The following is a 25,603-nucleotide window of genomic DNA, read 5'->3' on the forward strand; positions in this document are numbered from 1 at the left end:
CAATTCTGCTTTTTCCAGCTGCATTCAGTAGTGACCTAACCATCCTGGACCTCTGCTTCCTCATCTGTCAATTGAGAACAAGCATCTCTATCTATCTTGTCCCTCCAACTCTGACAGTCTGAGGTCCAGGCCGGAGCTTGCCTGTCCCCCTGCCCATATGCCTCTGGCCCCCTCTGAAGGGCCTCTAGGGGGAAGAGGGAGCAGAACCAGCTTGTAGGCAAATGCTGGGTGCCAGCTGTGTGACCTCAGGCTCATCACCCAGCCTCTCCCCGGTGTTGCCCTGTCTTGGATCTTTCAGGCCTACAAGAGGAAGACCGAGGCGGCAAAGAAGGAATATCTGAAGGCTCTGGCTGCCTACAGGGCCAGCCTTGTCTCCAAGGTAACACCTGGGGTTCCTGGACACAGTGCTGGTAAGAGGGGGCCCCTGCAGGGATGGAGCAAGAACAGAGGCCCACGGTCAACTGAGGCCCACTGAGGTCAACACCATAGGTCTTGGAAAGGATGGGTAAGACCAAGGTGGTCACTTCTCAGTGTGCCTACTGTGTGCCAGGCTCATGTGGGGTACTTGACATGCATGTCATTTCATTTAATTTTTCCAACAAGAACCCAATACTCAGAGGGGTTAAGCAACTTGCCTGAAATTCTCCAGCCTGTTAGGCGCCTGTCCTGGGATTCAAACCCAGTTTTGTCAGTCTTCAAATCTGGCCTTCACTCCTGACCACACCATCTGCCTCCTCAGTCAGCACCAGCGCCACAGGAGGCTCAGTGCGATGGTGGATGTGTGGCCCAAGCAGGGCAGGGGTGTTGTCTGGAAGCTGTTACAGAGGACATGGCTTCTGGGCTAGGCCATAAAGGGCCAAGCAAAGAGTGTTCCATGTCGAGGGAACAGCTCTTGCAAAGGCATAGAGGCTGGGGAGGAGCATCAATAGAGGCTGGCCCAGTGGAATCATTCTGCCTCACTGGCCAGGCTGAGGAGCGTGGGCTCCCCCGCAGGCAGGGGGGCCCCTGGGGTTTAAAGAAGGGGTGGTTGGATGGTCAGAGCCAAGCGTCCTGAGGACCCTGCATGATCTCTGGTTAGTCCACAGCTCTCCCCCAAGGGGCCAGAGAGCCAGCCAGGGGCCATGTCAGTGGCTTGCAAAGCCAGCTGGCCTCACGGCCCACATTCTGGCTCATCCACCTGCTCTGGAGTGACTGGTGTCTGTCTCCCTTCAGAGCTCCCCGGACCCGGGGGAGACCAAGAGCACGCAAGCGAGCCCTCCGGCCAAGATGCTCCCACCCAAGCAGCCCATGTATGCCATGCCAGGCCTGGCCTCCTTCCTGACTCCATCGGACCTGCAGGCCTTCCGCAGCGGGGCCTCTCCCGCCAGCCTCGCCCGGACTCTGGGCTCCAAGTCGCTGCTGCCAGGCCTCAGCGCATCCCCGCCTCCGCCACCCTCCTTCCCGCTCAGTCCCCCGCTGCACCAGCAGCTGCCTCTGCCCCCCCACGCCCAGGGCGCCCTGCTCAGTCCCCCTGTTAGCATGTCCCCAGCCCCCCAACCCCCTGTCCTGCCCACTCCCATGGCACTCCAGGTGCAGCTGGCTATGAGCCCCTCACCTCCAGGGCCACAGGTAAGCAGGGCGCAGTAGGAACTGCCCTTCTGGGACCCCCTGTGGAGAGGGGAGGCAGCTTGGGATTTCACATACTGGGCCTGCCACTCACCACCTGGGTAACCTTGGCCAAGGCGCCTTACCTCTCTGAGCCTCAATTACCACATCTGTGAAATGGGTCTAGTACATCTCACCCGAGATGGACTGGCTGCAGTGAACAGTTGACGAGTTGCCAGACAGACTCTTGACACTCTTAGGGTGTCCCAGGCCTGCCTTCTCTCATCCTCATCCACTTCCGCTCTCTGGCCCGAGGGGCTGGGGCCACTGTGGCTTCTACCAGATCAGCCCCAGCCCCTGTCTGAGCCATCCACAGACACTGTTACAAGACTTGCATGGCCCTGGGAGGTCATTCAGCCCAATAACTCCATTTTACAAATTGGGAAACTGAGGCCCGGACTAGGAAAGGCCCTGAAAGCAAAGTCCTTCACCCCCTCCTGCAGCTAAGGGCTGAACTTTTCAAAAGGTGCTCTAGTGGGAAAAGGAAGACGCCTCCCGGTGGAGAGGCAGAGTGGAGATTTTGTGCAAGGGAGGAAGTGTCCCTGCGAACCCCTCAGGCGCATGTACCTCCTGCGCCCTCTCCTCGGCTCACCGGCCTCCTTTCCCTGGCAGGACTTCCCTCACATCTCCGAGTTCCCCGGCGGCTCCGGCTCCCGCTCCCCTGGCCCGTCCAACCCCACGAGCAGCGGAGACTGGGACAGCAGCTACCCCAGCGGGGAGTGTGGCATCAGCACCTGCAGGTCGGTCCTCGCCCCAGCCCACCACTGTGCGGCCCTGGTCCTGCTGGTGCCAGAGAGGGGGACATGGGATGGGAAGGGACATGCCAAGGGATGGGAAGGGCCAGGTCACTGTCAGCCCCGCAGGAGAGCCTCGTGTGTGCTTTAAGAGAGGACGAGAGTGAAGCCAGGCCCCAGGTGGACTCAGCTGGTCTGTGCAAGGCCCGCTTGGGAAACTGAGGCCCGTCTTCCATCTTGCTTTTTCTCCTGCCATCCTGGTTTTTTCCTGAGGGGTTCCGTGTGACATCTACAGAATGTTTTCTGTCTTCGGTCAGGTTCCCTAGGAGCAGAGCCTGAGGCTGCAGGGGTTTGGGTGCCCTTGATGATGATGATGACATGTTGAGGGAGAGCTGGCAGGAGGAAGGGAGAGAGGGAAGCAGGACTGGGCAGGGGAAGGAGCTGAGCGAGGGTGTGGCCTCAGCTGGAGACTCGGTCAGCCCCATCCAGCTGGGAGCTCTGGGCAGGCATCCACCGGAGACGCCATCCCATCAGGAGCCCAGGGCTTCTGTACCCTGTGTCAGTCAGCCATTGGCTGTGGGCTGCCCCAGAGAGTGTAGCCCCCCAGGTAAGGCAGGTCCCATCCAGCCAAGGGTAGAGGGCAGCTGCGAGGGCAGGAAGGGATCGAGGTGAGCCACCAGGCAGTGTTGACCGCAGCCTGGGAGGAGAGGCCGACTACTGAACTCAAGGGATCGCCGAATTTAGTGGTACCCACACCAGCCCTGCAGCCCAGCATCGCCTTGACACGCAGACTCCAGCGCCACTTGGCTCCTCCCTGGTCCTCATCCTCAGGACATCCTCTCCCCTCCAGCCCTCTTAGCCTTTCAAACCCACGCTAATTGCCCCTCCTCTAGAAAGTCTTCCTGGATCCGTGCGACACCTCCTCCCAGAGTGACCTCATTTCGGCCAGCAGAACAGCAAAACAGAACTGAGAGACCAGGCTTGCTCCCTAACCCCACCAACCCCCACTCCCATTCCCCTGGCAGGAACTAATCCTGCGGCTGTGCCTGGGAACTGTGGTGCCAGGCTGCTGCCCCTGCAACAGCTCCACCCCTTGGGAGGTGGGACACTAACGTTTGGTGGACAGTTGCCATCTCTGCCACAGGCCAGCTGCCCCAGCCCTAGCTCTCGGCCTTCTGGCTCCTCCCCTGCCAAGCCTGCCAGCGAGCCAGCACACCTGGCACGGGCCCCAACTTCTGATGTGCCCGGCAGGAGAGTCTACCAGCAGGCGGCCTGAGCTCAGCAGGAACTCCCATCCCCCCCTCCCCCTCACCGCAGTTTCCCTCCCCGAGGGTCAGAGTGTGGAGGTCGGGGGGCTCCTTCGTGGACAGCCCAGAATGTCAGAGCTTCCCCAACATGGAGGGGCGATGACAGCAGTGCCCTATTTCATTCATTTATTTTAATTGACATATAATCGACGTATAGCGTTATGTTCGTTTCAGAGGTACAGCAGAATGATTTGCTGTTTGTGCACGTTGTGGAATGATCACCACAGTAAGCCTAGATATCATCCATTAGCACACATAGTTAATAACTTTGTTTTCTTGTGATGAGAAATTTTAAGATCTACTCTCTTGGCGAGTTTCAAATAGCAATACAGTATTGTTACTGCAGTCCCCTTGCTGCCCATGACACCCCCAGGACTTAGTTATTTTATAACTGGAAGTTTGTACCTTTTGACCCTCTTTTCCCGTTTCACTCAACCCCCCCCCCCCAACCTCTGACAACCGTCAATCTCTTCTCTCCGTCTATGAGCTTGTTGGGTTTTTTTATTCTCCACATAAGTGGGAACATAGGGTATTTGTCTTTCTCTGTCTGACTTATTTCACTCAGCGTAATGCCCTCGAGGTCCATCCATGTTATCGCAAATGAGCGCCCTATTGCAAAAACATAAAAAGCACCTGCCCGTCTTTAATTCTGTTTGAAATTTATACGTGAAACACTGCGACCAAAAACTGAGCTGAGAGCCCTGGCCGTGTTGGAACTGGCTTCCATGAAGGACGGACACACTGCTGCCACCTTCCCCCCAGGGTCCCGGGAGGGGTGTTAGGTTCTCCCCAGTGCACAGTCAAGGAGGGACCAGCACCTGCCCCTCACTCATCCTCAGGGGTCAGCGGAGTCCAGGGTAGGGTGAAGGGCTAGTGAGCGGGTGTCCTGCGGCTGCCCGGGGCCCTGTGTCCAGGCCCCTGAGGGCCAGGCACCTGGGTGGGGTCGCCTTGGCTCTGACAGCCCCTCCTCTCTCCCACAGCCTGCTCCCCAGGGATAAATCGCTCTACCTCACCTAATCCCGCCTCCCCCTCCTCCCTGAGGCTTGCTGGAAGGGCACTGCTCAGAGCCAGAAGGGCCAACAGCAGAGAAAAGGCCTGGGCAGAAGCAGGGTGACAGAGAAGAGAGAGCAGTGACATGCCAATGCCCCAGGGCTGAGACTCTCCCTCGACCTCCCACCAGACTGCAGAGGCAGCCCGCCGCCCGCCGCCAGCCCAGAGAACCTGCAGGAACCTTCCGCCCCCTGACCTGCTTGCTCCAGGGTTACTGTGGCCCCCGCTCCTCGCCCTGCACACCGTACCCCATGTCTGGACGTCTGGCCCCAGCCCACGCGCCTGTGGGCTGCCCCTGGAGGGGTCGCTTACCGACAGAGACCCACCCCGAGATGCCTGGGGCAGGGGCCAGCCCAGCCACGGACGTGCAAATGCGGTTTTACAGTGTGAACAAAAGATTATGACCCTATGAACTGTTGGCTCCGTGTAAGTAGTTGACTAAGTGTTTTAGAACTGTGCTGAAGACATCTGTAAGATTATTTTGTGGGGGGAGAAAAGTAGTTTCCTTTAAGGTAAAAAGCATTTTATATGACCCTTAGCACATGTTTTTAAGTTTTATCTTCAGGGAGAGGTGCACAGAGCGGCTGCCAACCCGTTTCATCGTCTGTATGGCAAGAACCGGACAATTTATAGCCACACTCGGAGGCATTGTGTGTGTGTGTTTTTTTTTAAACCATCTATTTAAAATTGCCAACAATGACTTTTGTCTATTTAAGAAGAAGACTCAAGAACAGAAATGCAGTGTGCCCTAAAGCGTGCGTGGTTTGGGCTTTGGTTTGGGTTTGGTTCTTGGTGTTGTTTGCCGCTGTTTCTTGGCCCTGGCGAACGTGTGTCTCGGTGCCCAGTGCTTCTCTCAGACTCCTTTGTAATAAAACGTCTGAAAAGCTGAAAACAAGTCTGTTTCCTCTTGTACTGGCTCAGCCGGGGCCAGGCCTTCCGAAGTGCCATTCGCTGGTGGCTTTGCCAGGACGGAGCCCCTGGCGTCAGTCAGATTGAGGTAGAGGTCGTCCCTGCCGTCTACCTGCCCCTGAGGTGGCTGTGGGTGATAGAGCCTCGCTGGCCTCCATCTTGCCGTCTGTAGAAGTGGCATAGTAACGGGTTGAACACGCAGGGTTCTTGTGATGGTTGAAGGGGCTTCTGGGCATAGAGTGCTGGCCGGGCAGGGAGCACTCATCAGCAGGTGACCGCAGTGCACCCTCCCACCACCCCACCGACGGAGCCTCTGTCTTCTGAAAGCTTTCAGTCTGTTGGAGGTGAGGGTGGGTTCAGGGTGGTGGGAGCCCAGGGGTTGGGGTGAGGGGTGGACTTCTCCAAACCTGAGCACAGCAAGCATCCCAGACAGGCGACTCTAAACCAGGTTTCCCGACAAATGTTAGGTGGTGATACTTCAAAAAAATAATAGTAATTATGTGACTATTTTAACTGTATCTGGAAAAATAACAATTGCCTGGTGTGGGGGAGCTTTTGGGAGGCTCCAGCTGTTGGGCCCCATGACACTACTATTTCGACATGGGCACATCCACTGGCCCTCTGAGCCAGACCCATGATCCTGACGGGAGCCCCCCTGGACAGCAGCCCTCAGGGCTGCTCCTTCATCGAACCCCGCCTTCTCCCAGATAACAGCCCGGGGGTGGGGAGGGGCGCCATTTCTCTGTGAGCAGTTTCCTCACTGGAGGGCATTTTGTAATCCACTTTGGAAAAAGAAACAAGAAAACCCAACCAACAAACACAAGCAACCCGCTGCCATGTGAGCAGCATCCTTGCAACACAAAGCATCAGTATTTCATGTGGCTACAATGTCCTCTCCTGTGGGGAGCTGGTCAGTAACACGGTGATGACTTAGTTTAATATTCAACTCTTGCTTCTACATTTGAGAAAACAGCATTATTGGAATCCGTGCAGACAGCCTGAAATAACAAGAGTGCAAGGCCATTGGGTTCTTGCTTCCAAGGCAGACACATCCACCTGCCTCTCATTGCTGTGCCAAGAGCTCAGGAGTCCTTTGGAAGTGCCTGCATGCCGAGGCTGGCCTCTCAGCTGCAAAGGATGCTCAGATGCCCAAGCAGTCTAAATACCCTGCCTACAGATATCAGGGATTGTCAAGTGGGTGTGTCCTGTGGCCCCAGACAATGGGACAGAGCCAGTGGTCGATGGAAGGTACAAGAAGGCTGATTTCCATGGAGTGGACGCCAACTATAGTGGGTGCTGTTAGCACCCCAACCAGATCCCTTAATCGGCCAGTGCCCATCCCCCAGCTCCTGAGTGTTGGCCGCTCACAAAGCTGCCCCCTTTGTCCCAGTCATTGCCCTGGCCAGGACGTGATGCCTCATCTCCCCAGAGCTGCCCTCTGCTAATGGAGCAGCCAACTCTGTGGTACCGTTCACGCTCCAGAGCTTCCTCAGGATCAGGCTGCAGCAGCTCTCCAGCCATCCTTGCTTAGCTTCTTCCCGACCCTACCCTGATCGCTTCCCTCCCTTTCCCAGCGTGCCCCCTCAATAAATCACTCTAACCAGAGTTCCCATCTCGGGCTCTGTCTATTTCTAGAGAAATAGACCTGTGATACTCGCTGAGCACAGTGGGGCCTCATCAGTAATGTTCCGTATTCTGTCACTGGCTCTGGCCCTACCTGCAGATGCAAGACTGTCAGCCCCTGAAACCCACCCAAACCTCGCCCAAGGGGGACTGAGGTTCCCACGTGTTTGCAGAAAGTTTCTCCCTCCTTGGAAGTAGTGTCTGCTGCATTCTTCCTATTCCATCCTGTGATGGTGACAGCCACAACCCATGGAGCCACCGAGAGCCCAAGGCCACAACCATGGTAAAAGCACCAAGGCCTCTGCCACAGCTCCCACCCCCCGACCCCCACCCCCATGCTCCCAGAGCTGCCACCCTGGTTGCACAGCCTCAGAATAGACTGGGTACTGCCGTGGCCGTGGCACCCTCAACCTGCCAAGGCCAGTCTGTGGTCTGGACCTGCCACACCTCGAGCACCTGTTAGCCCCTGGACCCTAGAACAGTGCCCCTGACATTGTGAGGACCCTCAGCTCCTGCCTACAGCCTGGCCCACTGTCCGTGGAGCTCGCCCAGGGACCAAAGCCCCTTGTCTGTCCGAGTGCCAAGTGCCTCCTTCAGATTCCTCCATCACACACCTCCCCCAACAAACACAGTGGAATCCTCGCAGGAGGCACAGCCTGGACAGAGGCCAGCCCCAGGCCCAGGAGGGAAGTATGGCAGGTCCTAAGGTTGCCCAGCGGTAATCCATCCCCAGAGGGCTCCGTATGAATTTCCACATTAGACTGGAATGCGGGCATCATGGCGCGGAGGGGCCTTCCACTTAATCCTCAGAGTCCATGATGCTAAAATTCAATTTGCTGACTAAGCAAGAACACGCACAAGTGAGCAGTCAACCTCTGCCAGGCCCTCGGCTGGGCACTGGGGATGCCGAGTGGAATCAGACGCAGATTCCGTCCTCCAGGAGCTTCAGGTCTCGTTGGGGAGGCAGAGAAGGAAAATAATAATATTTAAAATTATAAAGTTGTACTTTATATTATATATCATAAAAATATAACAAATACTACGTGACCAGTGCTAAAAGAGGGAGGCAGGAGAATGCAGAAGAGGGGGCCCCACTCCAGCCGGGGTCTGCGGAGGCCTCCTGGGTGAGGTGACAGGGCTGTGCCCTGCACAGTGACCAGGACTGATCCCAAGGACTGACGGGCTTCTAGAGGGCTGTGCTTTCCTGATCCCAGTCCCCCAGAGGCTGTGGCTCTGTGCTGGTAGTCTCCAGAATTCTCTCCAGAAGAAAAGCTGAGGCTGCATCCACATAGCTGCGTGAGGATCTCTGAGTCAGGAACGGGGGCAGCCACCGTCAGGTTGAAGGCGAACCTCAGGCACGGTGCTTATTCCTGAGCCCTTGACCTCGGCATCCACCTCCTGGGGTCCGGCCAGCCCTGACTCCCGGTGTGGTGGGGTGGTGGAGAGTGGTGGGGGAGTGAGTCACGTGCCTGTGTGTTTCGCGTGTGGGGTGGATGAGGTGTGCACGTGTGGTGTGTGTGTCTGTGTGTAGTGTTTATGCATGCATACTTGGGCTGTGTATTTGTGTGTGGTGGTGTGCATCTCTTTTTCTGTGGTGTGCATATCTGTGCATGGTGTACTTGGTGAAAGCAAGAGAAATGTGAACACATATGTGGTGTGCATATGTGTAGCTGGTGTGCATGTGAGAGAGCATACACTTGTGCAGTGCACCCAAAACACGTACAGATGCATGCATACACGTACCACACACACCACACACATCAAATCCACACGTGGGCACGTTACATACCCCCACACCACACAAAAACATACACATTCACATCACACACGTGCATAGCACATCGGCATGCCCACCATACACATCACACACCACATGCACACAATGCCTGTGCACACATATATGCCATGTGTGCATGTCATGCAATGACACACCACACATGTAAAAACATGCATACATACCTCACACACACACCACATTCACACACACAAGCCTTCCACACGCAGCTACCACAGGCACACAAACATCCCCCATACACCCACCCACTAGACACACAAGTGCATGTTGCACACACATGCCCATCACATGCACGCGCACACACACACACAAACCACCCAACTGTGCATACCCGTGCACAGCACATGCATGTACATACCTCAGTTAGTGTGGGAATAACGTGTTCTTGAAAGTTTGAAAGCACTCACATGCAAAAAAATCTAACAAGCTATTACAGACTCAGGGGTTTTAAAAAAATTGCCCAACCCATCAGATATTACTCAGCTCTGCTCCCCAAATTGCCCAAACCAGTAACCTCAAACCAACGAGAGGCTGGAGGGCTGTCGTGCAGAAAGAGGCCGGCCGGCGCGGTGGTGAGGAGCGGGCGCTGAGGGCACAGCCTGCCTGAGAGCGTCACTCTGCTGCCTCCAGGTGGGACGGCCTTGGGCAAGTTTCTCCCCTTCTGCATTTCCTCAGATGTAACTTGGGGATAATAATAGGCTCCTCTGCAAAGCGTTGTTGTGAGTAACAGAGTTAATACACGGAAACTTCTTAGAACAGTAATTATTATTATTGTTGTTGCTGTTGTTTAATCTCCACCCCAGAAGGCAGGTTTCGTGCATTCTGCACCAGTCAGGCTCGGCCAGGCTCGGCTGCAGGGACGACTCCGGACATCTCAGCGGTGTCACTCAACAGAAGTTTCTGGCTCCCTCTCGGGGGCTCCTCCTCCAAGCCTTCAAGCCGCGGGGAGCCAGGCCTCCTCTCCTGGATGCTCTGCAGCCGCCAGGGATGAGTGAGAGGGGGTCTCAGGGGACACCTGGGAGCCAAGGCCTGGAGGTGGCCTGCATTGCGGCTTCCGTGCTCATGGTCAGCAGGCTGGAGAGGCGCTGTCGCGCTGTGCCCCGGGCAGGGAGGGGGCTGCAACAGTCTGTGAGCTCCTAACGAGGCTGTTACCATATATTATAACAGATTTTCAGATGAGGAACGTGTTGCCCAGAGAGGTCAAGTTACTTGCTGGAGGTCAAATAATTTGTGGGGAGCTGAGAGTTAAGGTGACGTCTGTCAGACCCCGAATCTAGCCTCCCTCCGGGTTTCTCACACTCGCACGTGGGAAGATCCCGGGAGGCTGAGAGCTCAGGCACGAAAGCTCCGGGGCTTCTCACGAAGTCCCCCAGACCCTCGCTTTACACGCAATCCCCGCACGCTTTACTTTCCGGCCCTCAGCATGCTGGGAAGGTCAGAAAACCGCTCTGGGGGCCAGCGCACCAACACTGAGAAGCGAAGCTGGGCGGGGTGAGGAGGTGGGAGACCAGGAGAGCAGACGCCAGGACTCGAGCATTCTGGGGACAGCAGGTGCAGGTCAGACCGCCCCACACACACCAGCCGCCCCGCAGGCAGCAGCACAACCCCTGGGTTCAGTACACGTGTACTGAACTCAGTACGCAGCTTTGGGGAAAGAATTTCACCCAGCCTGCTTACAATTTTTCTTGTTTCGACATTTATAAATGACATAGGTGAATTATTGGACATATTTATTTCTGCAAAATGGTTTCTGTCTTGGTAAAGGGGACCAGGTGAGCTGTCACTGTCCTTGGAATAAAGGAAAAAGAAGACGACATTGGAGTCGGGGCTGGAGAGACGCCCTGGCTTAGACTGTGAATCCCAGCAGGCCAGGACCAGAGAGGCTTCAGGCACAAGGGAGGTTGCACAGCATCTGGGAAGAAGCAGAGACTGGTGGCAACAGCTTTGGGTTCTAGGACCAGCCCGACCCTCGCTGGCTCTGATACCTGGGAGACTTTCCACCTGGAGATGTGGTCTCCTCGTGTGAAGAACGATGACAGTAACAGCTCCGGCTCAGCCTGATGATTAAATGAGGAAATGCGTGCGAATTGCTGCGACGATTTAATAAATGTTTTGCACCTGCCTTTCTCTAAGCCTTGCTTTCCTCATCTGCAGAATTGGAAGACTGTTATGCATCCCACTAAACGGTTGTGAGGATCACAAGGGATGGTGTGTGAGGAAGTGTCTGCCTCCTAAAAACACAACTCACGTTGGCATTTATTATCATTGCATGGTTACTTTAAGAATGTGGGCGTGAGAGCCTAGAGACCAGCTGGCCCTCCATCTCTCTGCCTCAGTTTACTTTGTGCGCAGGTTGCCTGGGCCTCTCTCCTCCCTCCCCTCCAGGCTTGCTCCTGCCCCCGGAGGCACCGCAGCCCCACCCCCAGCCACTGGCCCACTCTGCCCATCTGGCCAGGCCTGCGCTGCCCCTCCACTGTGACAGCCAAAGGCTGACCTCCAGAGGTGCCTGGAAAATACAAAACAGGCTAATAGGCATTCCTTCAACAAATGTTTAATAAACTCCTATTAAGTGCCCGGTTCTGTGCTTTGTGCTGCAACAAAGTGATGAAGAGCACAGGCCAGGCCCACCCTCTTGGAGAAACAAGCCTGAAACAAGGACACCCGCCAAGACGTCTAAGGCTTGGAACCGTCATAACGCTCAGAGGGCCCGGTCTTCTCAGAGCGGCCCTGGGCAAGAATAGTAGGTGGGCCTGGTTAGATCAGTGGAAGGTGGTGAAGGAAGGGACTTTGAGGAGGTGACCTGGTGGCCCTCTGCCTGCTCCAGCCGTCCCCTTCCATGGGAGGGGGTGTGGATGGAGCCGGGGCTGCCCTGGAGGAGGCGCTGGTTCATCCACTTCTTCGGGAGCTCTGGGTATGTGTGTGTTGGGGGTGGTGACGTTTGGCCCCAACTAAGAATCAGTTTCTTCAACACTCAGACCCTCAGGGTGAGCCCTGGTCACCCGCACTGGGCGACCAGAAAGGTGCCAGTCAACATTTTCAGACAAACAAACAAGCAGGATAGTTTGAAATGGTGACAAATGCTCAGAATACTGCATGATAGGGTGACATGACAGTGAAGAGTGCAGGGAGCTCGTGGCCACTTCAAAGAGGGGATGGAGGCAGCAAAGCAGAGGCTGAAGGAAGTAAAGGAACAAGCAATGACAACATCAGAGAACAGAGTTCCAACAGCACACAGCAAGGCCCTGGGGCAGGAAGAGGCTAGCTCAGCAAGGAAACCAGCGTGGCTGGGGAAGGAGGCTCGAGAGGGGTGTGAGGAAGCTGGCAGGGGCACATCCGGGCTTCTGGACCACATAAGGAGCTTGGACTTTGTTCTAAGGGCAACGAGAAGGCAAGCAAGCGAAGGAGAGCCAGGATCCCAATTGCATTTTCCGCAAACCCCCCAGCTGTTGGGAGGGGAGTGGAAGTCGGGGGCTCCTCAGGGGGCTGAGCAGTCCTGGGGGAGAGAAGGGGTGGAGGAGCTGGCAGGCTGGTGACAGTGGAGGAGAGGGATCCGGGCAGCTTGGATGCCCTGTGCCATGGGAGACTGGACAGGGCCTCGCGGGGCAGCGGAGCAGGACAGCTGCTGGTAGAGAGACGCAGCACTGGGTGAAGTGCCCATAGTCCTGGCCTCAGGGACCTTGGCCCCAGTCCCTGCCCCAGCACACTCGCCTAGTGTCGCAGGGACAGTGAGACTAGAGGGGCGGGGAGAGAGTCAGGGAGAGCGCTGGCCAGGAAAGGCCATTCTAAGCCGCAGCTGCGAAGCAGTGAAAGAAAACACTTGAAGAAGTTCTGGGGGCGGGGCCGGGCTGGCACGGAGGCCAGGGGACTCGCTGTCGCCCTCGGCTGTGGACTGAACTGCGTCGCTAACCGCCGTGTGAGGGGATCTGGAAATGGGGCCTTTGGGGGTGACGAGGTTTGGATGAGGTCAGGAGGGTGGTACTCCAGGATGGGTCAGTGCTCTTGTAAGAAGAGAGCCAGCAGACAGCTGGCCTCCTCCCTCTGCCTGTGAAGGAAAGCGCTCTCGCCGGAGACTGGAGGCCCCTCCGTCTTGGACATCCAGCCGCCAAAGCTGTGAGGAAATGAATGTCCCTGTTCCGGCCGCCCAGTCTGTGGTACGGTGGCAGCTCGGGCTGACTGCTGGACCCTCAGAATTAGGAAGAGCTCTGGAGGGGCAAGGAAAGCTCCCGCAGCGCTGGGAGCATGCAGGACGGGGCGGCGGTGGGGGGAGGGGGGCGGGCTCAGAGGATGCACCACACTTCTGGGACACCCAGCTGGCATTCGTGCTGCTGTGTGACGGCAGTTAGCATCTGTCCCGGGAGGAAGAATGTCAGTGCTCAGGCCTTTGATTTCAACTCTAAACCTCAGCAACACATGTACTTGCTATGCAGCCTGTACCCACACAGGCTGCCCTCCGCTTTCCACACCTCCAGCCCCCGACTCCCACCTCTGGGGTGATACTCTCAACTCTCAGCTATTTGCTCTTTTTAACAAATAAATAAATATGCATTTACTGCTATTTCTTCACTTGTACATTTGAAAATATTATTTATGCACGTCTTTTTCCCATCTAAGGAACACTTATAACACTAATTGAGGACCTACTGTGTGCCAGGCATGTTCCATATCAGGTCCATTTTATTTCTCACATAAGCCTGTGTGATAGTTGTCATTAAGCCCATTTTACAGATGAGAAAACTGAGGCACAGAGAGATGAAACAACTGATCCCAGAACAAGTCAGTGGCAGAGTCAAGGTCTGAAGCCCTAGTCTGCTGGCCTCCACACACACATGTATCACTGGGTTTCTCAATCTTGGCACCAGTGACACTGGGGCTGGACAATTCTTTGTTGGTGAGGGACAGGGGAGGTGCCATCCTGGGCACTGCCGGATGTTTAGCAGCACCGCTGGCCTCTACCCACCAGATGCCAGTGGCACCCCTCCCCCAGGCGTGACAACCCAAAGTCCCCAGACTTTGCCAAATGACCCCCGGAAGGTAAAACCACCCCCAGGTGAGAGCCACCGCGGCCTCGGAAGCGTTGGCTGGGCTTCTGGTTGCTGCAGACCAGTGCTGCCTCAGGCGGGAGACAGGGCTCCGCCTGACATAGACCTCCCAGGGTCCTGCTCTGGCTGCTGCCCTCCCTGCGGGGTGAGAGGTCCCTGGAACCGAGGAGACGTGCCCACCCAGAGCACTCCACCTTTCTGAACCACATTCCATGGCCTGGGACCTCGGTGGGCTTGTGGCCAGCTCTCGGAGCTGCTGGAGGGGGGCGCTCCTGCCCCTGAGAGGTGGCCAATGGTGTCACCCGGAGGGGAGGGAGGTGGACACAGCTGGACATGCGAACTAGGTGGTCTGGACACAAATGTGCATGCTGGGCTGCAGGATGGTGGTCAGCGGTGGGAAGAAACACATGGGGGGGCTATGGGCGGGGGCCTCCATCTGTGTCTTGACTCAGCCTGCCAACCTCAGGGCCAGCCTGCCCGAGCCCCCACTGCCTGTGTACCTGGTGGGAACGTGAGTGTAGGTCACACAGCTTTGACACACCAGTTTGAAGAATTTATTTACTTCTGTTTGTGGAAAAAAGAGGATTCAGGGCTTCTACGCCTCTGCCTCTGCTTCCCCTTCCCCTGTCCTCCCAGTGAAGCTCCATAATAATTGTGGTTAAATCAATTTCCGTGTTTACATTATTGTTACATAAACTAGTGTTCACTGATGGGCCAAGATGTGGACTTTCATTACATTTTTGGCTGGAATCATTTTGTTGTTGTTTTTTGTTCTTCATGTGCTGAATTTCCCCCTACCACTCATTCTTCCCCAAATCTCACAGGGTGGGAGCTCCCTCTGCACACGGTCGGACACCTGTGGGCCCATTTGCTCTCCCTTCTCCAGGTAGCCTCCCAGCTGTCATCTGGAGCTTCCTTTTATTGTTACTGAGCAAATCCCTTCACTTTCTCTGTGGAAGGGTCCTCTCTTTTCTGGATCCCTCTATTCCTCTTTCTTGCTTTGCGCCTTTGTGGTGGTGGTGCACATCCGCCAGTAGCTTTCTAAGAAAGGTAGATGGGAAGGAAACCTGCAGTTCTGCAGACATCGTATTCTTTCTGCACACTCGAGTGACGGTTGGACTGGGGAAAGACAGCCAGGTTGAAAGTAACTTTCTCTGTGAACTCCAAAGGCATCGCTTCGTCGCCTTCTAGGATCCACATTGCTCTTGAAGAGTCTGACGATACTCCGCTTCCCGTTTGTTTGTCTGGCGCTTGCATCGCGCCCCTTCTCCGGTAGCTTTCAGATTTCCTCTTTGTCTGCTGTGTCTTGAAATCACCCGGGATGTCCATTTAGGGGGGTCTTTTTTCATTAGGCTGGCCCTCGGTAGACCCTTCCCATCTGAAGAATGCTAGACGGCATCCCCCCTCCAGCTTCTTCTGTTTTACTCGTGCACCGTACTTTTTAACATAGAGGCAAGAATTGGGCTTTTTTTTTTGTTCTTTCTTCTCAGTGAAGAAATGATGTTTGTCATCACTAATAGTAAAGTGTTTAGTCCAGGGCCTGGCACATAGTAAGTGCTTAATTTATAGTAGCTGTTATTATTGTGGTAAATCAGAAAATAGTGATGGTGACGATTTAAAAAAAAAAAAAAAAGCAGTCTTTTCCAGCAAGTGCATGAGTGCACTCATAGGTGGAGTGGTGGCGCCTCCTGGTGGTCGTAATCAGGAACTGCAGGGCAGTATAGCTGTCCTGGTAGAATGGTTAGGCGCCAAGTTGGGCTGAGGGTCTAGACAGACAATGGCTTTGACTCCAGTTCTGCCGTATCCAAGTAGGTAACTTAGGTCATTCACTTCCACTCTTACCCTCCACCTCCCTCAACAGTCACGACCCCAGGGAGCAGCTCTGACAATTTAATGAGACAAGATAACATCAGGAGGCATGCAGTAGGCCCTTAATAAGTGCTGGCTGTGATGCTACATGATCCTAACTCTCAGAACACCGCCGGCCTCATGTTGCCAACATCCTTGCCTCTTGCAAGAAGGTGAAACAGGTAGGCACCCAGTTGTTATTTATTTTTTCTTTTATTGCGTGGGGGTAAGGGAGGGTTACCGGGGCTTGGAGCCCCTGACCGAAAACACAGATCCCCTGCGGATATCTGAAATTTTACTAGAACAAAATATTCCTTTGGATTATGCATTGCTCCACCCAGATTTCTCTTTTAAGATGAAGACTCCCCCTGGAAGGATGACCGCTAGTGTCAAATACCCATGGGAGATGAGTTTAGGAGCTGCTTTCCTCCCATACAACAATGGCACACTGGGGTGTGACACTTTGCATTGTCATTATCTCCAGCGGGACCCCCCACTCCACCCACACTCCTCTGCCCCACTTGCTGTTTCTGCCTGGAGAGGTGACTTCCTTCCTTCTCAGAGGCCAGGAGGGAATGAGGTGGGAGAGCCTGCCCTCTGGCTGGTGGGGCCACCCCCAGGAGACGGGGGACTGGAGGCCAGTCCTGAGCTCACGCTGCAGGGCCTCCGCCCCTATTTCTCTCTGGAGCAGTTGGCCCCATGTCAGCCATGCCCCTCCTCCCACACCCTGCTCACGTCTCCTTACATGATCCTGGGGTCTTTTTCCAGCAAACCAAAGCCCCTTCTATCTGGCAACCCACGAAGAGAGGCCTCCACTTTCTCCCTGCATCCTTTCCTGCTGCCAGGCGAGAAATAAGAGCAGGAGTAACAGCTCACGTTGACAAGGCTGGCCTTGAAGGAGGAAAGCTGCTCTGTTGTCAGAGAAGCCACACGATCAAGAACTGCTAAGATGGTCTCTAGGAGCTGAGAGCAGTCACTGGCCATCAGCGAGCCAGAAAACAGGGACGTCAGTCCTACAACCACAGGAAATGAACTCTGCCAATAACCCAGGGGAGCTCAAAGCAGATGAGCCCCGAGACGGGGACGCAGCTAGCCGACACCCTGATTTCAGCCTTGAGAGCCTTGAGCAGAGGACCCAGTGAAAATGTGCAGGGCTCCTGAGCCACAGAAGCTGTGAGATGATACATCGGTGCTGTTTTAAGCCTCTGTGTCTGCGGTAATCTGTTACACAGCAATAGAAAATTAATACAATCTGAAAACCAGGTTGTGCTAATGGTGGCAGTTAGACAGGGTTCAATTGCTAAAGATGACTCGCAGGACCCCACATGACACTGCCTCCAATCTAAGGTTTATTAAGAAAAGAATTCAATGGAGCAACAGCTTGAAGCAAGGATAAACATCACAGCCGAAGGCCACCTCACAGCCGGGTCTGAGGGCTGAGTGTGAGCTCCACTGTCCTCGCTCTGCAGCCTGCACTGTGTGCTTTCTCTCTCGGATCAGAGACCAGCAACACAGACCTCCCAACCATGGAGCCTAAGATGGAGCTTGTGCCCTGCTGGGCACGTTGGCACATTCTTGCTACGTAACCAGCCCCAACAGCAGAGCCTTTTGGGGTCCCCACCAAGACCAGGCGCCAATCATCAGTCTCACTGTTACCAACAACCAATGCCGACAAGCTGTCATTAAACTGCCCCCACACTGGCCTTGGACCCGTTCCTACAAAGAAGCACAATTGATCAGCGCATTTCATGCCTTGATCCGGGCTCAGCTCTGTGCAGGTGCCTCTCTTTCTTCAGCCAAACAGGCTAATTCCAGGCCTCCTGGAATTAACCCTCGAAGCACACAGGTTCGAGTTTTTTCTTCTCCCACCAGCGGGAACTTCCCTGGGACCAGACCTGCGCAGTGACGGACCGGCAGCAAAGCATCCGAAGCAACAGCCCTGGGGGCCTGCCCTCCCTGCTCACGCAAAACTTGCCTGTACCTTGAGGACCAGAGCGAGCCCGACCCGGAACGCGCCATTTCCTCTTGATGATGGGCTGCTGTTGTCCACTCCCGAATGTCTGCCTCGGGGGCCTGATGGCCAGGTTTTTAGTCTCTACCAGGACCCAACAGCAAGTCCCGATGTCTTTCTCTGGAGAAGAGGGCATGTCTTTGCCCTGGAACTCAGGGGTCTGCACTGTGATTCTCCTGCTGGACTTGCCAGAGGTTCCACACTGCGCCGTCTGACGAGGACTCTTCAAGTACCATTGCATCTGGGCGCGAAACCCTTACACACACACAAAAGCGAGGCCTCATAAAGCCCTCCTCCATGAGTCAAGAAACCAATGCCTATTCCCAAGTAACTTGCTTTCAAACATTTTAGCAATTAATTCCAATGAAACGCCAGGAGCTCCAAGAGGGCTATGGGCCAAGCCCGCCATTACTGCCAGAGCTGACCTCTGAACACAAGGCCCCGCTGACTGGCCTGTGTGCTTGGTCCCCACACGCAGGGGGCCCCCTGTAAACCCCTTGCTCTCTCCAGTCCTGGCAGGTCTCCGACTGTCTTAAGTGCCTCACTGAACTCGTCCGTCCTCTCAAGTGGCCACTTTCAGCTCCAGCTCCTAGACCCCCCATCCGTTCTCCTGGACCAGTTCTTCTCAGTTCCCATCACCTGCTTCCAAGTCACCCCTTCGCCCACCCTCTGCTGTCTGGTCCCTGTTGTTCTGTCTCCTCTCCTTGTTACAGTCAGAATCACGGAGAGGACATTTAGGGTCCGGTGGCTGAGAGCAGGTTTGGAGCCAGTCTGCTCCAGGCCCAGGCCCAGCTTTGGCCCTTACTGTGTGTCCACAGGCAAGTCGCTTCCCCTCTCTGAGCCTCCATTTCTTCATCTGTAAAATGAGAATAATAAATACCAACCTCACAGGGTTACTGTGTGGCCCATATTAAATGATCCAATTTATGTCAATCTCCTAGGACACTGTGCACACTCCATCAACACTGCCTTGTCCCCTCACTGCCCAAGGCATCACCAGCACACAGCCACGCCCCCTTACCCTTATGGGCCAGAAGCAAATCTACACCAAAAAGCAAACAGTCCTTTTCCTTCCTCCACGCTGCCTGTGCAGGGGTTTAATCCAGGACCCACCCCACCCCCGTGACTCAGGTGAATCCTAATTGGTCAGAATCAGTCCACTTACCAGTGATTGGCTTAGGAACGGGCCAATGAGATGAGGGGAGAACTCTGCCAGGGCGAGTTTGGGCTCTTAGGGAAAGTTTCTTGGCAGCTAAAAATTAAACAGGAAGAACTTGTTCTCTTCCGCCTCTGAACTTGGGTATAGGGAGCCCAGACACCTGGAACAGCAGCAGCCATTCTGTGACTATGAAGAAAGTTTTCTCAAGTGTACCTGCTGTGAGCCGGGCAGAAGAAAAAGATGGAAGGAAACTGGGTCCTTGATGAAAGTCTCTGCGGACCATGCAGCCCACCACCAAACCTCATATTAGATATGATTTTCTAAAATCGTGTCCTTAAAGCTTTTCATGACTTTGGTTTTCTGTTACACGCAGCCTAAAGCATCCTGACATTGTGTGCTTAGATGGTTTTGTGTAATCCACTCGGAGGGTGCCCTGGTCAGTGGGTGAATTCTCAGAAGCTGGTTGTCCAGGAAAAGAAGGAGGCTGGTCGTCCCCCTTCCGCCCACTGATATCTCATTCTTGGGGGACGCTGCCCCTTGTGATCCTCCTCCTCTCTCATCCCCTTTTCCCACTGGAGCCACTTTGGAAACACGAGCCTGAGTGGGTCTAAGCACGAGCCACCAGGTGGCCCAGAGCCCAGGGCCTTTCCCCAGGGGGCAACATGGTGTCACCCCTATGAGGACATCTCTGAAGTCAGACTGCACAGGTTTAAATCCTGGCCCTGGTTAATGTACTCAACATCTTTGACCGTCAGTTTCTGCATCTGTAAAATGGGCAAAATAACAGTAGGTACATGACAGATACGTGCCTGGCACACTCGAGCCCACTCCCAGTAGATGGTGCAGGAGGAGCTACGTGATGTATGGACCCAGTGTAAAATGAGAATGTGGGGCCCCTTGTTCAAAAATTATTGAGAACTTCAAGATGGTGACAGCAGAGCCTTAAACTAAGTGTGAGGACCATGAAGCTAGCTGGGCCTGGACGGTAGCACTTTTTAGTCCTCATTCTGACAGAATCACTGTGTGATTTTGAGACACTCCATTCACTTCTCTGGGCCCGTCTCCCCACCTGAGGAGGGGCTGGATTAGATAGTCTCTGAGCCTCCTTCCAGCTCTGACAGCTACTGCTCATCTCATTGATCTACTGGCCCAAAAGGTTCATCTGGGCATGGAGCTCCCGCCCCCTTCTGGACAGCAAGCACCCCTCCTCCCTCCTCCAGCTGCCCAGTTCCCAGCAAGCCCCTCCCCCCAACCATGCCCTGCCGGGTCAGTAGCCACCTGCCCTCAGCTGGCTCATCTCCAGTGACGGGGAGCTCACTCCTGCGCTGTGGGAGGCAGTGTGGTTCTGCGGAAAGAGCACAGGCTCCGGGTTTCCATTGCAGCTCTGCCCTCCCCTCGCTCTGATACCTTGAACAAATCACTCCATCTCTCCAGGCCTCAATTTCCCCATCTGTAAAATGGGGTGATAGATCTATGTCAGAATTGTTGTGAAGATTGAATAATGAGAGCTTATTTATCATGTGCTCACTCCATGCTAGGCCTTGTTTTAAGTGCTTTATTCATGTTTTTAATCTTAAGAGGCAGGTAGCGTGGTAATCATCATCCTGGAAAAGGAAATAGCAAGGTTTGGAATGTCACAAGACAGAGCCAGGATTCCAACCAGCGACCCGACCTCAGAGCTCCTGCACCGAACCACACTGCTGCTCTGCCACCACCCAGAGGAAGTGGAGGGCTCAGCACGGTGCCTGCCCAGCGCCGCCTGACTCCACTGAGCGTGGGGTTTCCCTCCTCTTGGTGGACCAGCAAGACAGGGGCGGAGCAAGGGGGAGGGAGGGAGAAGTCCAGCCTCCGTAGGCACAGTCAGAATTTTGCACAAAGGAAAAAAAATTGAGCTGTTTTAATTTCAGCATACATGCAAGTTTTCTGTTTTACGGTTTAGGTATTGTTTTTATTTTGAGTTACATATTAAGGCTGCTCCATATAACTCTTTCAGGCTTGAGGCCCCCAAAGGCTTCCGACCATCTGGCTGGTTTTCTGTTACGTGCAGCCAAAAGCATCTCGAGCATCTCTCCCAGCACAGCCCAATCCTCCGTGGGTCCATCAGAGATTACGAAAATTCCCTTCTTACCACCAATCCCACATCTGAATCCCACAGCTGCTGGGCCCTCTCCCTTTCTCCGCCCTGGAAGAGCCCTGACGAGACTCCAAGGCAGCGGTCAGTGTTCATAAGCCCCGGCAATGCCCACAGGGTGGTTTCAAGTTCCCTCAGGGCACAAGACACCTTACGTGGATCCTGGACGTGGCAGAGGACGAGGACAAACTTCCTAAAGGGGCCAGTGGAGATCGGAAGGGGCACCAGCCAGGCTGTGTGCTGTGCCTGAGCCACCAGGGGACGCCCAACTCCAACCAACCTTCCAGGACGTCGAGGTTCCAATGGGGGCTCAGCAACGAGCCTTCTTTTCAAGCCATCCAAGATGATTCTAATGTAGCCATCCCGCTGACCCCACCCCTCACTCCCACTTTCTGCACACACTTGCACACGCACACACGCACACACAGAGCCCGTCTACAGACCAGCTGACTGGGCTCCCTGCCTCTCCCTTCCCCTGTGGGTTTTATCAAAACATCTGCAGATGAAAATGACTCCCTCCTCATTCCCACTCTCATCACTTCCGAGGTCCCACCAAACCCACCCTTCTTCCTGGGGATCCCTGGACCATTCTAAGGTTTTGAAAACTCTTTACTGCCCATAAGCCACCCCATTTGATTCTCACATCTGCACTACTGTGACGAAGGCAACGGAGCAGGGATTATGGTCTTTTGGCAGAAGAGGAAACTGAGGCACAGGTGACTGACACACAGCAAGTCAGTGGCAGCAGACTCCTGCTCACCAAGCCCCTCCGGGACCTGCCTGAACTCAAGCCTGTCGATGGCGAGGGACCCTCCCTGCCAACCGTCTTGGGGGCTGCCAGCTTTGAGAGAACCTTGGTGAACCAAGTCAAGACAACTGCTTTCCCGCCACTGACGTGTAGTGTGACCTTAGGCAAGTCTTTTCTTCTCTCTGAGCCTCTGTAAAGTACGAAGATGGTCTCCGGGTCCGGTTCTGACTGAGACATTCCAGACTATCTGACTGGGCCTGAATCATCTCAACCCCGTGCAGGCTTCCGGGGTCCTCCATGAAAATGTGAGAGGGCTACTGACAGTAATGCAGTCTAACAGCAATAATGATACAGTTTCCATTTCTCAACTGCTTTCCATGGCTCGGCTTTACACACATTGCTTCAGTAGTCAATGTAATCCTCACCATGACCCCAGGAAGTAGGTAGTTATTTTCCACATTTCACAAATGAGGAAACTGAGGGTCAGAGAAGTGAAGTAAGTGGCTGAGGAGGACTGGAGCCCAAGGAGACCCGACCTCAAAGGGTAGGCTCTTTCTTCTATCATATGCCGCTCAGGGAAGCTTCTGGAAGTCCGCTTTAGAAACTCAGGGTCTTCCCTAGGAGGTCTGTGGCCTTTGAGCCACCCCTCCAGGACCGACGCCCCTCAGCTGCTCCTCACAAGGTATTATGGGAATTATAAGAGAGAGGGGAGGGGGCCTGGACCAGCATGACCCAGAGGCCCCCAGCCACTGTCGCCCTCCCTCAGCCAGTCCCTCATCCTGGGCCCACAAGCAGACACCACAGCCCAGCCAGAGCCCGTGAGCAGATGCACGTTTATTATTGCACAGACTGCAGCATCCTGAACCCTCGCCCCAAACACCAGCCCCAAAACTAGGCCTGGGAGCTCTGGCAGCGGGAGGCTTAATCCTTAGCACTGGGCCAGGCCGAAAACCTGGAGCCTGTCAGCCTGAGCAGTGCCCCCGGCCATCCCCCTACATTCCCTAGGAGGCCAGAAAAGCCCAAACACAGATGCAGAGCCATGGGCCCTGGTGGGGATGGGAGAATCCGAGAAACGCAGTCCAAGATTCCAGCCACACCCCGAGTCCCCAGCAGTGCTTGAAACAGCAAGTGTGAAGCTGGAGGAAGGCTGCCTAGAACTGGGGGGAAAGGGAGAGCTGACCCCATCAGAAGCAAACCGCAGGTCGTAGAGCTGCCCCCAGAGGCCAGGTCACCACGCCAAAGGCCCCAGGTCCAGAGAAACCAAGGCAGAAGGGCCACAGTTCTCCATACCTCTGCTTGGATGCTGTCACCACATCCTTCCCCCAACTGAGAGGGGCCACTCCTTCTGTCCTCCCGGGGGCAGGGTACCATAATCCCTCAGCCTCCAGCCACCCCCAGCAAGCACAAGGGCCCAGTGACCCAGTGTGGTACCAAACATCTGTAATGGGCTACATGCAAACACTCTCTTCTGCCAAACAAGCCAAAGGGCTAATTATTGCACAGACTGCGCCCAGTGGGAGCCCAGACTTCCTCCTCCCTCCCCGGGAAAGGCTGTTGACAAGGAGCCTGTTTAGCACCTGCCTGCTAGTCTGCCCCAGGGAGGTCTGCCTGGGCTTCCGAGGGCTTCCACTCCTGCTCCCCTGAGCTGGGGTGTGGACAAACCAGTTCACAGGGCCTCACAGGAGCTCTACCTTGTCAGCCCCGGGGCTCCCCCAGGGTGACCCTGAGCACTCTGAGCACACTGGGAGCCCTAAATGCAATGCCAACCTTGGGCTCAGGCACACTCAAAACAGGGGCCATCCTAACGGCCCCTTAGCCCGTCTTCCCACTCCCACCCCCCACCACCTGGTCAGTGGCTTCCCAGCTAAAGGTTCCAATTCCTTACATCTCCCCCTCTTCCATTGGTCCAGAAGGGAAGCCAACTGGACCGGTGGGAGGAGATGGGAGCACTGTCTCCTGGGATATTGAAGCTGAGCATGTCCATTTCCTCTATTGTCATCCAGAACATCTGTAAGCAAGGGACAGGTGTGTGCTGGATCAAGCCTGCGAAGGAAGGGCCCCTGTGCTGAGACTGCATCCCTTGCTGGCCCACCACAGGAGTCCTATCACTCCCCCCGCTTGCTTGGGGGCCCCGGCCCTGCAGCCAGAGGCTAAAATAAGCAAGGGAAGGGCGGAAGAAGGGGGCTGGGATTTATTATTAACATCCTGATTTGGGGACTTCCCCCAAAACACACAAAAGCCTGGGGTGGAGGGGACCTACGGGTGGGGTGAGGGAGCATGGGAGAGGGAGGGACGGGAGCAGGTCAGGGAGCTCCAGAGACCAGGGCTCTTCCCTGGGGGCCTCCCTGTGCATTCGAGTCCTCTGGGTGCCTCCGCCACCCAGTGCGGGCGCCACGGGAGGCCTCCTTGAACGCCTGCGGTGTGGAAGTGAGCTGGACCCAGGGGTTCCAGTCCTCCTTGGCCACCCTGCGTGGCACCACAAAAAGAGGGGTCTTTGCGTCCTCAGCAGGAATTCCTGGCTCTGCAAAGAGACAGCAAGAGTGTCAGGCGAGGGAGCAAGGGAGGGAGGGAGAGCTGAGCCAGGTTCAAGGCAGAGTTCAAGCCTCAGGCTTGATCTTCCCTGGGGTAAGATCCCGCCTCCTAGGCCCCCAGGGCAGCCTTGCCCCTTGGCTCTGACTCAGGGTTCAGAGACAGTCCCTGAGGCCTCCCCGGGCCCTCAGGCCGGCTTCATTCTCCTGGGGATGCTGCCTCTGCTTGTCTGCAGTGCCGTGTCCTTTGCCTGGTTCCCTCTTCCCTCCCTTCCTCCTCCCCCACTGCCATCTGGTTCACTCTTCCCATCCTTCAGGTCACTCCATCCTCAGTCCCTGCAGCCATCGTTCCCAGATCCCCTATGAACCAGGGACCCCTCGGGGCTCAGCATTCACCCCCAGGTCGGCACCGACCAGGCTAATATTGTCATTGGCTATTTAGACGGTGACAGGACAGGGAGCTCTTCTCCTTCTCTGGGACTGAGGAGGACCCTCCAGCCTACACTAAGCTAGGATCCATGAAGGGGGACTTCGTGGGGGGCGGGGCAAGAGGCAGAAACTCCACTGGCATCATGAAGCAAGGGACGGACAGTGTAAAGGCTGGGCCGGGCAGGAGAAGGACTCCGTCCTGTAGACACTTCACCCTGAGGTCAGTGGGGGCCACTTTCTTTCAGCCCAGCCCACCTCACCTTCTTGTCATGGGGCCTTACACAGCACCCCTCCCCCCAGCTCCATCATGGGAGAAAACCAAGTGATGGAACCAACTGACTGACAGCAGGGTTACCGGAAGAGAGGAGGGCAGAGAGAAGAGGATTGGCCGTCCCAAGTGGACTCCGTCTGGACCTGGGGGGCTGGGGGGAGGGAGTCAAGAACTGCTTTGCTTGATGTCTGACCTGCAAGGCTTTACCAAGTAAGCCGGAGGTGAAGGGTTTACTCCTGTCGTGCGCTCCATTTCCTAGGGCAGGAGGGAGTGGCTGCTGCGCCCCTAGGTCCCAGCAGAGTGGCTGCTCAGTAAATGTTGGTCAAATGAATGAACGAGTGAGCGAATGAGTGGGTGAAGCCCCACTGCTCACCTGA

At 55.4% G+C, this 25,603-nt stretch overlaps 2 protein-coding genes across 8 annotated transcripts in view; one reads left to right on the forward strand and one right to left on the reverse strand.

The window, feature by feature from the left end:
* TOX2 (TOX high mobility group box family member 2) overlaps window positions 1-5,627 on the forward strand; it is a 136,676-nt gene extending 131,049 nt beyond the window's left edge. For 3 of the 6 annotated variants that reach the window (XM_070589286.1, XM_070589288.1, XM_070589285.1), the window contains exons 6-9: window positions 299-379; window positions 1,213-1,608; window positions 2,257-2,384; window positions 4,666-5,627. In XM_070589286.1, coding sequence (XP_070445387.1) covers window positions 299-379; window positions 1,213-1,608; window positions 2,257-2,384; window positions 4,666-4,702 — 642 coding nt within the window. In that variant the 3' untranslated portion in view covers window positions 4,703-5,627. The remainder of the gene's footprint in view (window positions 1-298; window positions 380-1,212; window positions 1,609-2,256; window positions 2,385-4,665) is intronic. The other 3 variants (XM_070589284.1, XM_070589287.1, XM_070589283.1) reach the window with 1 other exon arrangement.
* Window positions 5,628-22,814: 17,187 nt separating this feature from the next.
* JPH2 (junctophilin 2) overlaps window positions 22,815-25,603 on the reverse strand; it is a 60,741-nt gene continuing 57,952 nt past the window's right edge. For both annotated transcript variants that reach the window (XR_011531116.1, XM_070589282.1), the window contains exon 7: window positions 22,815-24,519. The gene's annotated coding sequence lies outside the window, so the exon portion shown is untranslated. The remainder of the gene's footprint in view (window positions 24,520-25,603) is intronic.

This window comes from Equus przewalskii, chromosome 21 (assembly GCF_037783145.1).
Source record: "Equus przewalskii isolate Varuska chromosome 21, EquPr2, whole genome shotgun sequence".
Classification (NCBI taxonomy): Eukaryota; Metazoa; Chordata; class Mammalia; order Perissodactyla; family Equidae; genus Equus; species Equus przewalskii.